This window comes from Sinocyclocheilus rhinocerous, unplaced genomic scaffold, assembly GCF_001515625.1.
Source record: "Sinocyclocheilus rhinocerous isolate Xijiao unplaced genomic scaffold, SAMN03320098_v1.1 scaffold2639, whole genome shotgun sequence".
NCBI lineage: Eukaryota > Metazoa > Chordata > Actinopteri > Cypriniformes > Cyprinidae > Sinocyclocheilus > Sinocyclocheilus rhinocerous.
Window position 1 is genome coordinate 29,869 of NW_015644415.1, and position 14,294 is coordinate 44,162.

The 14,294-nt window shown below is 36.7% G+C and overlaps 3 protein-coding genes across 3 annotated transcripts in view; 1 reads left to right on the forward strand and 2 right to left on the reverse strand.

The window, feature by feature from the left end:
* LOC107758331 (sorting nexin-8-like) overlaps positions 1-5,192 on the reverse strand; it is a 14,281-nt gene extending 9,089 nt beyond the window's left edge. The window contains exons 1-7 of the mRNA XM_016576045.1: positions 5,096-5,192; positions 4,030-4,157; positions 3,727-3,856; positions 2,583-2,773; positions 1,251-1,371; positions 791-927; positions 513-593 (exon numbers count right to left, since the gene is read on the reverse strand). Coding sequence (XP_016431531.1) covers positions 513-593; positions 791-927; positions 1,251-1,371; positions 2,583-2,773; positions 3,727-3,856; positions 4,030-4,157; positions 5,096-5,117 — 810 coding nt within the window. The 5' untranslated portion in view covers positions 5,118-5,192. The remainder of the gene's footprint in view (positions 1-512; positions 594-790; positions 928-1,250; positions 1,372-2,582; positions 2,774-3,726; positions 3,857-4,029; positions 4,158-5,095) is intronic.
* A 313-nt stretch (positions 5,193-5,505) lies between these two features.
* On the reverse strand, positions 5,506-9,891 carry LOC107758330 (sorting nexin-8-like). The gene is made up of 6 exons (XM_016576044.1): positions 9,799-9,891; positions 8,708-8,835; positions 8,385-8,514; positions 7,241-7,431; positions 5,909-6,029; positions 5,506-5,717 (listed from the first exon to the last, which is right to left on the reverse strand). The coding sequence occupies exons 1-6, from the start codon at positions 9,818-9,820 to the stop codon at positions 5,686-5,688; spliced, it is 624 nt and encodes a 207-aa protein (XP_016431530.1). The 5' UTR covers positions 9,821-9,891; the 3' UTR covers positions 5,506-5,685.
* Positions 9,892-12,537: 2,646 nt separating this feature from the next.
* LOC107758332 (protein tweety homolog 3-like) overlaps positions 12,538-14,294 on the forward strand; it is a 49,490-nt gene continuing 47,733 nt past the window's right edge. The window contains exon 1 of the mRNA XM_016576046.1: positions 12,538-13,485. Within this exon, the coding sequence (XP_016431532.1) occupies positions 13,360-13,485 (126 nt within the window). The 5' untranslated portion in view covers positions 12,538-13,359. The remainder of the gene's footprint in view (positions 13,486-14,294) is intronic.

A 14,294-nucleotide genomic window follows, 5' to 3' on the forward strand; every position in this document is an offset into this window, starting at 1 on the left:
TGTGACCCTGGACCACAAAACCAGTCATAAGGGTCAATTTTGTGAAATTGAGATTTATGCATCAGCTCAAAGCTGAATAAATGAGCTTTCCATTGATGTATGGTTTGTTAGGATCGGACAATATTTGGCTGAGATACAACTATTTGAAAATCCGGAAATGCAAAAAAATCTAAATACTGAGAAAATCGCCTTTTAAGTTGTCCAAATTAAGTTCTTAGCAATGCATATTACTAATCAAAAATTAAGTTTTGATATATTTACGGTAGGAAATTTACAAAATATCTTCATGGAACATGGTCTTTACTTAATATCCTAATGATTTTTGGCATAAAAGAAAAATCTATAATTTTGACCCATACAATGTTTTTTGGCTATTGTTAAAAATATACCCATGCAACTTAAGACTGGTTTTGTGGTCCAGGGTCACAAATATTCCAATAAAAGAGAATATTATAACATTTGAACATAAACATACATTTTAACATGTAAAGTAAAATAAAACTGAATCAAACCTTGGCCTGCGTTGCATATTTGCATGTCATGAACTCATCACCCAGTTTTTTGCAAGCATCTCTAAGCTTAGTTTGGACATCCTGTGGGACATAAATATGGAAATCTGGAAGTCACATGAATGTCTAGGAAGAATATTAAAAAAAAAATTCTTTTCTCAAGCCAGCACTGGCATATCAAATGTACATTTAAATGCATTTTTCTTCCAGTATAAAATATAAAAAAAATAATCCTGTTTATCTAGAAATTCAAGTACACGGTTAGCTTAAAAAATCCACACCGAGCCACTGAAGGTGAGGAATGTTTTCACAAGCTCATCCTCGGAAAAGACAGGGTGTCGTGCCACCAGATTCAGAAACCTGCCCAGAGCTCGTCTCCGCCCTTCAATGAACTCTCGCTCTGTCATGGAGGTCAGGACTGCAGCGGGGCCAAAGAACAGAGAAAAGATTAAACTTTTCCAGGAACAACAAAACATAGTCCTTCCATTAATAAAACACAGCAAGGAACTTTCTGGTACTCAGTTACTATGGAAGTACATCTTGCTGAAGTCTGCAGAAAAACAGAACAAGTTTACTTTTTTTAATTTTGGCAGAGCTGCAATTGTTAGTCTGGTGCATTCCCAGAAAGTATTGAATGTCACAGCACAGTCTAAGTGAGAAATGCACAAGACTATAATCTACAGGTTTGATTACAAACCTTTCACAGGCTTAGATTTTACAGTGAATAAATCAACGCCTTACCTCCTTTCAGAACCCTTTTGGGAGGAAGCGCCGGCACGACTCTGTAAGCATATCTCTGAAGCAGAAGCTCATGGAAGATGTCAAAATCATTGTATCGCCGATAGACTGATACTGTAAAACGCTGCAAAAGGGCACATAGTAGATAAACCATCAGTGATATGTTTAAATATTACAACTGTAACGGTTGCAATGACTCAGTAGCAACTCAACTGAATGTCTTTTTGTACAATTTAGCACTGAAGAGACAATACTTTTTTATGATTATCTGTTATATAAAATAAAATATTTAAAAAAAAATTTTCCCTGAGGTCTTTTTATAATAATATTTTTTGTGCCCCTCATCATTCTATAACTATTATCTAAAAGCTATTTTATCTCAACCAATCAAGGAAATCAATTCCTCAGAACATGAGCCAGACTCACTGGTCCTTGTTTACAAATGTATTTTGAGCTGTCCACATGTGATTGGATCACCTGAGACAGTCACTAAAGCTAAAGTGGGTCATTTTTTCAGCTTAATATGGTGAGAAGTCTTTTATGTTTGTGCATCATGGCCAGCCTGACACAGCAACAATGACTCAACTAATGGTTTAGGGTATAGAGTTGGAACTATTTTTTTTCTGACCAATAACAGAAAAACTGTAAACTTGTAAACTGGGTCTTTTAAAAGAATAGTTTACTCAAAAATGAAAATTTGCTGAAAATGTACTCACCCTCGGGCCATCCAAGATGTAGTTGACTTTGTTTCTTTATCTGAACGGATTTGGAGAAATTTAGCATTACATCACTTCCTCAGCAATGGATCCTCTGCAGTCTACAGTGAATGGGTGCCGTCAGAATTAGAGTGCAAACAGCTGATAAAAACATCACAATAATCCACACGACTCCAGTCCTTCAATTAATGTCTTGTCAAGTGAAAAGCTGCATGTTTGTAAGAAACAAATCTTTCATTAAGGTGTTCAACTTTAAATCACTTCTAGCCAAAATACCAGTCCATAATCCATAATAACACTTCCTCCAATGAAAAAGTCCATCCTCTGTTATCCTCTGAAACCAGGCTCAGTCGGGGGGCCAGTTCTCCTCTGGCCAGACGAAACCAGCATGGCGTGGTTTGTGGATTATTATGATGTCTTTATCTTATTCTGACGGTACCCATTCACTGCAGACTGCAGAGGATCCATTGGTGAGCAAGTGATGTAATGCTACATTTCTCCAAATATGTTCTGTGAAGAAACAAGCTCATCTACATCTTAGATAACTTGATGGTGGGTAAATTATTAGCACATTTTTACTTTTGGGATGAACTTTAATACTGCCTCCTAAGTCACTCACCTCACTGGTGACCTGATACTCCACGTGTTTAAGAAACAGTCCCTTCTTCTCGGGAATGAGCTCAACTTTGATGGTGTCCTTCTTTAACAGCTCTGCCAGAGTCAAAGACAAGTTCAAAGGACTCTCCTGAACCGACTGCATCTTCAGAGTCTGAAGCTCCTTTGGCTCTCCCAGCTGAGGTTTCGGGAACTCTTAAAAAAACATGGCGTATAACAGAGTCTGTACTATATTTAAAGAGGTGTGATAGTCAGATGTGACTGACGATACATTACACGTGAGTGATCACAGTATCATACTTAATCATTTTACATAATATAAAGAAGAAGATTGCTTTCTTTCCATCTCTGTTCCATGAGAGTCTTGTGACAGCACATAAATAACACAGTATTACAGAAAGGTCACAAGGAATGACAAAGAATGAAAGAAAAACTATAAACAATGTTGAGCTGTGTGGCACACAATGTTTTTTTCTGTGAATTTCTGTGGTTTGTGTGTCAAATTTAGAACGGAAAATCTGGAAAATGGGAAAAACTGCTTGACTCAGCAAAAAGCAGCAGCAGATTCAACCAGGATCTTTGCTTTTGTTTGGTGGAATGCAAAAAAAAAAAATGTTTATTGGTCATTCCACAGAGAGATATGCATTTGGCATGCAGTTGACAGGAAACTTGGTCTTGCTTAGAGGAGAAAACAGGAAACATCACTATTAAAGTGCACAGTCAACTGTCATACTGGCAACACCTGAAATAACACAAGAGGCCTGTTGAATAGAAACTTTAACTCTTCAGAGCTCTTATATAAATCATATGTGATGATAAAAAACACTCAAACACCATCGCACAACCAGCCCAGAACAATTGTAGACCTGAGGAATGTAAATAATACATACATACTGTATAAAACAGGAACAGAACTACTTAAGATTCAAAAGTGCTGATTTTTCCCTTAGAAATTTTGAAAAAAGTGTGCAAATCACTGCAAACAGATGGTGACACTGAAATGCAGCTTGAATGTAATTCAGTTGGGACAGCATGTAAGAGGCAATATAATATCACATGACATCTTGAACAAAAGACCGTTTTTTATGGGGACTTAACTGGGGTTACTTTACTACAGTCAGCTGAGGAATAGATATGCTTATGCTTACCTTGTATGAAATTCTCTAGCAGTTTGGGACTTGGTGGTTTTCCTTGTTGAGCAAGGGCAATGAGAGCCAAGCCTTTATACAGCGAGACTTTACTTAGGAATCCATCACCACTGTTTACATGTTCAGCTATCTAAAATGCAGATGAGATACCTTTAAGCCTGTGCAGAATAAGTTCCCCAAGAAAACCATAACATTTCCATTTCCAGCCATACATAATGTCATTAAACAAAGCTTGTGGGATGTAAACTATCGGCTAGTCTTTCTAGCCAATAATGACACAAGTAATCTTAGTGCAAGTCTCACCTGGTTTTGAACGGTGATGGAGAGAGATGTTCTGCTGAGAACTCTCTGGAATACACTTAAAGGCACTCGTTCATCAGTTCTGGAGCAGATGGCTTGATGTACTTCACGATAGTATGAAGGGACAGATCCTACATTCAAAAGACCATAAGAGCTTAGTGCTGACATAACAAAGGAATTGACTTGGAATGGGTGACTGACTGGGAACATTTCAATTTTGTTACAAGTGAACACACTGAAATAATCTTTTTTTTTCAAACAAGCCGATTGCTCCAACACTTACAGAATATTGTAGTTGCACAATGCATTTGTATTTTTTATTGAAGAGTTCAGTGAGTTCTTGTTAGACACAAACAATGTAAGTCTAATACAAACGGAAACACAACAGAACTTAATAAAAAATAACATTAAATACAAATATGCCATCGCAAGCATATAGTACATTAAATTAATTTAATAGAAACACAGCCGAAATATATTTTATTCAAAATACATTTCCAAAGCTGTTTGGAAATGAATTGGCTTTTGAATTTCCATTCGAATCCAATGGCGTCGGTCGCAGAGAAAATTATTTGATTGGATATCAAAATGGCAACATTCAGCCTATAAGGATGGGTGCAATTGACTGCATGCATAATCAATATAATTAATCATTCGGCTCTGCGCAACTCCTTCACAAATCGTTAAAATGGTGTCAAAGATTTAAAATATTTAGCATATGTATAGGATTATGGACATATCAGCTTTACATTATTAACCATCATTGAGGTGTCAGTCTGGAAAACTTGAATTAACAGGTAATGTAGTCACTACACAGGCGAAACCAGTAAAACAACAAATAAAAAGAAACATTTACGCAAGAACGCAAAGCGCATAGCTCGCGTTAAGTTAAAGTGACTCGTGTTGTCTCTCTCGATATTTTAAAACACCATCAGAGAAATTTTAGAAGCCAAGAAAAGAAATTCGCTGACAAACGCCAGTACAAAAGTACATAAATAAACCGCACGGCAAAGCATTATCTGAAACTGTGAGATATTTCGCTTAAATGCCTGTAATTTCTAATCCTTACCTTCATTGATGTCCGCCGTCATAGTTTAGATGTCATGTGAGTGCGATGGCACTTCCATGTGATTTCCTGCAGAAAAGAGCAGGCATGTCCCTCTCCTTAAAGTTGTGGTGATGTGGAAACACATGTGACAGTGGGTGGAGCCTCAGGTTCAACAGGCTCTTTGAGGACAAACACATCTTTATATGACATTATAGACTGGTTTTATATGGTTAGAATGTTTTCTAGAATGTAATTCACCCAGAGATGTAATCTGTTAGCTAATATAGCTTACAAGACATGGCAAAACAAAACAACCACACTAAACTCACTTGTATAGATTTACCTTTCCAATAAATAAACCAGAAACAAAATAAGCAAATAGACATTGCATTGCCTTATACCTTTTGACACTTGTGTAGTTTATCAGGGTGTCGTGCCACCAGATTCAGAAACCTGCCCAGAGCTCGTCTCCGCCCTTCAATGAACTCTCGCTCTGTCATGGAGGTCAGGACTGCAGCGGGGCCAAAGAACAGAGAAAAGATTAAACTTTTCCAGGAACAACAAAACATAGTCCTTCCATTAATAAAACACAGCAAGGAACTTTCTGGTACTCAGTTACTATGGAAGTACATCTTGCTGAAGTCTGCAGAAAAACAGAACAAGTTTACTTTTTTTAATTTTGGCAGAGCTGCAATTGTTAGTCTGGTGCATTCCCAGAAAGTATTGAATGTCACAGCACAGTCTAAGTGAGAAATGCACAAGACTATAATCTACAGGTTTGATTACAAACCTTTCACAGGCTTAGATTTTACAGTGAATAAATCAACGCCTTACCTCCTTTCAGAACCCTTTTGGGAGGAAGCGCCGGCACGACTCTGTAAGCATATCTCTGAAGCAGAAGCTCATGGAAGATGTCAAAATCATTGTATCGCCGATAGACTGATACTGTAAAACGCTGCAAAAGGGCACATAGTAGATAAACCATCAGTGATATGTTTAAATATTACAACTGTAACGGTTGCAATGACTCAGTAGCAACTCAACTGAATGTCTTTTTGTACAATTTAGCACTGAAGAGACAATACTTTTTTATGATTATCTGTTATATAAAATAAAATATTTAAAAAAAAATTTTCCCTGAGGTCTTTTTATAATAATATTTTTTGTGCCCCTCATCATTCTATAACTATTATCTAAAAGCTATTTTATCTCAACCAATCAAGGAAATCAATTCCTCAGAACATGAGCCAGACTCACTGGTCCTTGTTTACAAATGTATTTTGAGCTGTCCACATGTGATTGGATCACCTGAGACAGTCACTAAAGCTAAAGTGGGTCATTTTTTCAGCTTAATATGGTGAGAAGTCTTTTATGTTTGTGCATCATGGCCAGCCTGACACAGCAACAATGACTCAACTAATGGTTTAGGGTATAGAGTTGGAACTATTTTTTTTCTGACCAATAACAGAAAAACTGTAAACTTGTAAACTGGGTCTTTTAAAAGAATAGTTTACTCAAAAATGAAAATTTGCTGAAAATGTACTCACCCTCGGGCCATCCAAGATGTAGTTGACTTTGTTTCTTTATCTGAACGGATTTGGAGAAATTTAGCATTACATCACTTCCTCAGCAATGGATCCTCTGCAGTCTACAGTGAATGGGTGCCGTCAGAATTAGAGTGCAAACAGCATAAAAACATCCACAAATAATCCACACGACTCCAGTCCTTCAATTAATGTCTTGTCAAGTGAAAAGCTGCATGTTTGTAAGAAACAAATCTTTCATTAAGGTGTTCAACTTTAAATCACTTCTAGCCAAAATACCAGTCCATAATCCATAATAACACTTCCTCCAATGAAAAAGTCCATCCTCTGTTATCCTCTGAAACCAGGCTCAGTCGGGGGGCCAGTTCTCCTCTGGCCAGACGAAACCAGCATGGCGTGGTTTGTGGATTATTATGATGTCTTTATCTTATTCTGACGGTACCCATTCACTGCAGACTGCAGAGGATCCATTGGTGAGCAAGTGATGTAATGCTACATTTCTCCAAATATGTTCTGTGAAGAAACAAGCTCATCTACATCTTAGATAACTTGATGGTGGGTAAATTATTAGCACATTTTTACTTTTGGGATGAACTTTAATACTGCCTCCTAAGTCACTCACCTCACTGGTGACCTGATACTCCACGTGTTTAAGAAACAGTCCCTTCTTCTCGGGAATGAGCTCAACTTTGATGGTGTCCTTCTTTAACAGCTCTGCCAGAGTCAAAGACAAGTTCAAAGGACTCTCCTGAACCGACTGCATCTTCAGAGTCTGAAGCTCCTTTGGCTCTCCCAGCTGAGGTTTCGGGAACTCTTAAAAAAACATGGCGTATAACAGAGTCTGTACTATATTTAAAGAGGTGTGATAGTCAGATGTGACTGACGATACATTACACGTGAGTGATCACAGTATCATACTTAATCATTTTACATAATATAAAGAAGAAGATTGCTTTCTTTCCATCTCTGTTCCATGAGAGTCTTGTGACAGCACATAAATAACACAGTATTACAGAAAGGTCACAAGGAATGACAAAGAATGAAAGAAAAACTATAAACAATGTTGAGCTGTGTGGCACACAATGTTTTTTTCTGTGAATTTCTGTGGTTTGTGTGTCAAATTTAGAACGGAAAATCTGGAAAATGGGAAAAACTGCTTGACTCAGCAAAAAGCAGCAGCAGATTCAACCAGGATCTTTGCTTTTGTTTGGTGGAATGCAAAAAAAAAAAATGTTTATTGGTCATTCCACAGAGAGATATGCATTTGGCATGCAGTTGACAGGAAACTTGGTCTTGCTTAGAGGAGAAAACAGGAAACATCACTATTAAAGTGCACAGTCAACTGTCATACTGGCAACACCTGAAATAACACAAGAGGCCTGTTGAATAGAAACTTTAACTCTTCAGAGCTCTTATATAAATCATATGTGATGATAAAAAACACTCAAACACCATCGCACAACCAGCCCAGAACAATTGTAGACCTGAGGAATGTAAATAATACATACATACTGTATAAAACAGGAACAGAACTACTTAAGATTCAAAAGTGCTGATTTTTCCCTTAGAAATTTTGAAAAAAGTGTGCAAATCACTGCAAACAGATGGTGACACTGAAATGCAGCTTGAATGTAATTCAGTTGGGACAGCATGTAAGAGGCAATATAATATCACATGACATCTTGAACAAAAGACCGTTTTTTATGGGGACTTAACTGGGGTTACTTTACTACAGTCAGCTGAGGAATAGATATGCTTATGCTTACCTTGTATGAAATTCTCTAGCAGTTTGGGACTTGGTGGTTTTCCTTGTTGAGCAAGGGCAATGAGAGCCAAGCCTTTATACAGCGAGACTTTACTCAGGAATCCATCACCATTGTTTACATGTTCGGCTATCTAAAATGTAGATGAGATGCCTTTCAGCCTGTGCAGAATAAGCCATGGTTCCACAAGAAAACCCAAACCATAACATTTCCATTTCCAACCATAAATAATGTCATTAAACAAAGCATGTGGGATGTAATTTAGCTAACTATCAGCTACAGTCTTTCTAGCCAATAATGACATGTAATCCTAGTGCAAGTCTCACCTGGTTTTGAACAGTAGTGGAGAGAGATGTTCTGCTGAGAACTCTCTGGAATACACCGATAGGCACTCTTTCATCAGTTCTGGAGCAGATGGCTTGATGTACTTCACGATAGTATGAAGGGACAGATCCTACAGTCAAAAGACCGGATGTTAAGAGCTTTATGTTGACATGCCGAATGAATTGACTTGGAAGAGGTGACTGGGAAAATTTTAATTTTGTTACTGTATTGCATAGTGAACACACTGAAATAATCTTTTATTTTATTTTTCCAAACAAGCTGATTGCTCCAACACTGATAGAGTATTGTAGTTGCGCAATACGTTTGTATTTTTTTTCTATTGAAGAGTTCAGTACGTTCTCAAGACGTTCGACACAGTGTAGGCTATGTCTGATACAAATAGAAACACAACAGAACTAAATAAAAGCAACATTAAATCCAAACAAATGCCCTCATTGAAATCATTTAACAGAAACAGTTTTTGAGGGGCTTGGTTTTTTTATTTGGTAGATTCAAAATACATTTCAAGAGCTGTTTGTTAGTGAATAAAACTGGCTTTTGAGTTCCCATTCGAATCCAGTGGCGTCAGGACAAAATATAAATAATCGCAGAGAAAATTATTCGATTGGTTTAAATCAGACTTTCGCGCCAGTTGACAGTCTTTATAATCAATAATCAATGTGATAAACCATTCGGCTTTAACTCCTTCACAAATCGATAAAATATTGTCAAACAAAGATTTAAAATCGCCAGGCTATAGCATTATATGGACATATCAGTTTTAAATTAGCAACGGAGTTGTCAGTCTGGAAAACTTGAATTAACCGGTAATGCATACTCACTAAACAAGTGAAACCAGTGAAACAACAAATAAAAGAAAACATTTATGCAAGACAACAACGTAAAGTGCTTAACTCGCGTTAAAGTGACTCTCTCGGTTTTTTAAAACACCATCAGAGAAATTTAGGAAGTCAAGAAATCAAATTCGCAGACAACCGCCAGTACAAAAGTTAAATAAACAAACCACCCGGCAAAACATCATCTGAAACTGTGCGATATTTCGCTTTGAATGGCTGTAATTTTTATTCCTTACCTTCATTGATGTCCGCTGCCATAGGTCAGATGTCATGTGAGTGCGATGGCACCTCCATGTGATTTCCTGCAGAAAAGATCAGGAATGTCCCTCTCCTTAAAGTTGTAGTGATGTGGAAACACATGGTACAGTATGTGACAGAGCGGGTGGGTGGAGCCTCAGGTTTAACAGGCTCTGTGAGGTGTGGTTAGAATGTCCTGTCTTTTTCAATAGACATTCAAATATTTTTTTTTACTTAATTCAAGTGTAATTTGTTAAGAAGAAGGTAATTCACTCAGATATGTGATCTGTTACAAAGCTAATATAGCCTACAAGAAAACAGCCACACTAACCTCATGAGCTATATTGTTGTATATATTGCAATAAATAAAGCAGAAACAAAATGAGTAAATAGACATTACTATTGTCTACATTTTGACATTGTGTATCAGTTTATTGCTTATGATATGTTTTTGCTCACTATAGTACCTAATTAATAATTAGTAACTAATAATTAACCTAATTAAGAGATTAATATGCATCTGACGAAGGAACATGTTATGCCATTGCATTGTGAAGGTCAATTAAACCTCTGATTGCTTTCCACTGTTCCTCTTTTAGTCAAAATACTTTTCTGTTGAAGTCAAAACAACACATCCTGATGCATCTGACGAAGGAACATGTTATGCCATTGCATTGTGAAGGTCAATTAAACCTCTGATTGCTTTCCACTGTTCCTCATTTAGTCAAAATACTTTTCTGTTGAAGTCAAAACAACACATCCTGGACTAAATCCAACTTAACTATAGGGAATTGAAAATATTAGCCATGAAGAGTTCATTAGCTATAAAGTATTGAGATAAAATTGTATGAAGTACATTTTTTCTCTGACCGAGAAAAGTTTTAAGATGCTAAGGTCACATTAAAAGGTAATTTGTGAATTAATTAGGAGTCATAAGAAATCTTCACATCTTGATGAATCATTCCTTGAGACCAAATACTTTTTATTCCTATTTACATTGCATCAACATTTCCAGTAAGGTGTGAACTGCTCAGCATATTGTTGACTAATTATCATATTATTATACTAGCTCTGCAAAGCTTAAATGCCAAAGATCAAAATGACTTGCACATCTTAGCTCATGCAAATGTAATATTATGGTGCCAGTGCCACCAATCATTAATCATTTCACAGCATCAGCTTTGTAAGACAGTCTCTTTATCTTGCCAGATTTAATGGACTTGTTTAAAGAGTTTATGTATCTTAAATCTCTACGTTCTAAGTTTGATGTATTATTATTTTTAAACTAGAATCACTTACATTTATGGAATATGTCATTTTTTAGCAGTATGTGTATGTAAATTTCACAGTATATTTGAATGGCCAAATAGTTAATAATTACTCTGATGATAGTGCACATTGGCTCTAACCATCTTAAATGAAACCCACTCCAATTACACTTTTGTTTCTCCATCCTGGCATATATCTTTATGTAGACTTGCCTATTTACAGATTCTTTATAACAGCAGAAACCATATCACAGTTTTAGGTTTCACTTGTTTTGAGAAAGTGTTGACTGTCTATCTTGCAGGCATAAAGACAGAATTCAGATATTTATTTATAGTGTCATGAATGAGTAGAAAGCCAGCAAACCCAAATTTGCTTAGGTTTGAATTCCTTAAGATTTTGGTCAAAGGTCATTTTTGTTATAGTTTCTCCCTGTGACCACATCAGATTCAATTTTATAAAAATGTATCAGATCATTCTTTCAAACCAAAAACTAGTTGCAGTTTTGAGAAAAATTTTGGCTTGGCATTATGTGCACTGATTCCCCAACATTTCATCATAATGTTGTATCAGCCTCTTTGTTTCCATCTTTTTAATTTGTTGTAATGGATTGTTAATAAATTGAGTCTCAATTTAGTCTTCTTCATCAGAAATTAAAATCTAAGTGTTAAAAAGTGCAAGGAACTCAGTACTATATAGTTTGTGACTTACTTTAATGCAGCAATTAACCTTACAACGAAAAAAAACTTGTGTAGAAATAATTTTCACTCTGAAATTGCTAGTAAATTTCATAAATAATTACAAAAAAAGCATATTTTCTTGTAAACATGCTCCAATAATCTTTGTTTTATTTACAGCTTAGAAAAAATGCATTGTAGTTTTCAGTAGTGAAACATTTTACAGCATAACAGGCTGCATGCTTCAATGTATCATTTTTAGGTGATGAATTCAACACAATCAACAAATATAGAATGTTTTGACCATTTTATGCCACAGAATGTGAGGTTACCAATGAATTGTGTCAACTGTGAATTTTTGACAGTTTCATTTGATTTCATTTTTACTTTTTATTTAATTTTATGAATAATTTTAATATTTTATCAACAAATATGGAATGCTTTCAATAATTTTAAGCCATGGGATTTGATGTTAAAACCATCACATTTTAACCTTTAAAATCAATACAATTAATTTGATTTCATTTTTTTAGAAATGAATTTAATATTTTATATTAAATGTATATTTTATAAATTAATACATTTTGTATTTATCATTATATCATTCATTTTATAATTTCTAATATTTAATAAGTAAGTAAATAAATAAATAATGCACCAGGAGAGGTGCAAAAATGGGTGGTTTGCTCCCATTAACCCTTGTGTGTAGTATTTTGTCTGACCACTAGATGTCAGCCTTCTCAACAGTTGTTTCATACCGTGATAAATCTCTACTATCTTAACGTGAGTTTTGTTGCGGTGGCTTCGGCTCGTTGTTTGATTGCTCTTCACTCGCTCACACTGAATTCGAGATCATCTCACCGAGTAAGTTTTGTCGACAGTGAGGAGTCGCGTGGCGTCCGCTACACACACGGGCATTTCGACTTCACAAACACCTTCCCCGGTCATTTAGGACTAATAAGGACAAAGGGACGGAGGAGTTTCACCGTGGGAATGACGGAGCCATGGACAAACGCTTGGCACTAATCTCGGCCAATGACTGACATTAAACAAGGGAGACACATCTTACAACTGTCTGGCGTTGAGAGCAGCCCGAGGACTGAGGCGTGGGTCTCGGAAGGATTCAGCTCTGAATGCTTGCATATCTCAGGGTTTATTGTGTGCGTGCGTGCGTGCGTGTAGTTTTAATGTATCCAAACAATAGGCAGTTTGGAGAGAGGGGAAGTGGGAGCTTGTAATACACGCTTCCCTTGCGTATGCCAGCCAGCCGGTAGGCATAGGAAAGCTGAAGTCCTGTTTTATACAACTGGACACTTCTGAACCGTTTTAGTGCTTGAAATTTTTAGCTCTTTACCGATCCATGTTGATTAATTAAACCCCTCGTTTTACTTAACATTCAGGTTTCGGTTTCTCTCCAGGGACTGCAGGCGCTCTAAACAACTGGTCGTTTTTAGCTCCATATCAGTATGGACGATGGACGATAAATGTGCATTTTTCAGGGGAGAGCAGCTTTATGTGTGACTTTTTAATCTAATGATTTTGTTTAAACCCTGACAGAAGTTTTCGACTTCCTGCTTTAGTTTCGCTCGACTCGGGAGTGTTATTGTCATAAAGATTATGGCAGCCGTTGTGAATTACTCTCCTCCGTGGTGGGTTAACCTTCTCCACAGACTGCCTCACTTTAATCTGCAGTTTGAACAAACCAGCAGTGATTTTCGCCCAGAGGACTCCTCATACCAGCAGGTAAGCCCATGCATTACAGTAACGCTGCTACTGTTTGATCCAGATTCCAGCAACACGTGTAGATGAAATGATTTTTGGTGATATGAAATGTTTCGTGTTGAAAAGGTAACGTAGGCTACATGATACCGATTGTACCCCATTCTAAGCACTGTCACACAAGCAAGGGTGCTGTTATTCTGAATATAGGCACAGCTGTAGGCTGGTAATAGCCTTACTGATATTTAGTATGACATGACTAAGTTTTGCTTTTATACTTGTGAGTTAAGTGATTTATTTTGTTTAACCTTTGTTTGAGACATAAGTTGACCCAGTTAGTTCACGTATTTCTTCTCAGCCAACTAAATTAGTTACAAAAGAAGCCAAAGCATCAAGGTTTGCGTGTCACCTAGCAAAGCCGGACTGGAGTAGAGCGACAGATATTTCTTCTTTTGGTCAAAGAGTTCTGCAATCATTCCAGATTTTCCATTTGCGGCTTTCCAGCACAGTAGTGAACATTGTGTTCAAGTCATGTTGAAAAGGTTGTATTTATGGGGACATTCTAAAACGCTTAATGTTGTAAAACAAAGACTAGGAAAAAACAGTTTTCTTGATCTACTACTAAGACAATATTGCACCGTAATCCAAGTAGAAAGACAAGATTTTTACATAAATGTTTTCCCCTTAGAAAACCACCTCAAAATCGCGTTCATAATCGCAGACGATTTAATCGCGCAAATATGAAATAGAAGAAATCGTTCTGCGATTATGAAAGCTGTTTGTGTAGCTTGTCAGTGAACTACGGCTCTGTGTAGTAAATGCTGCTCCATCTG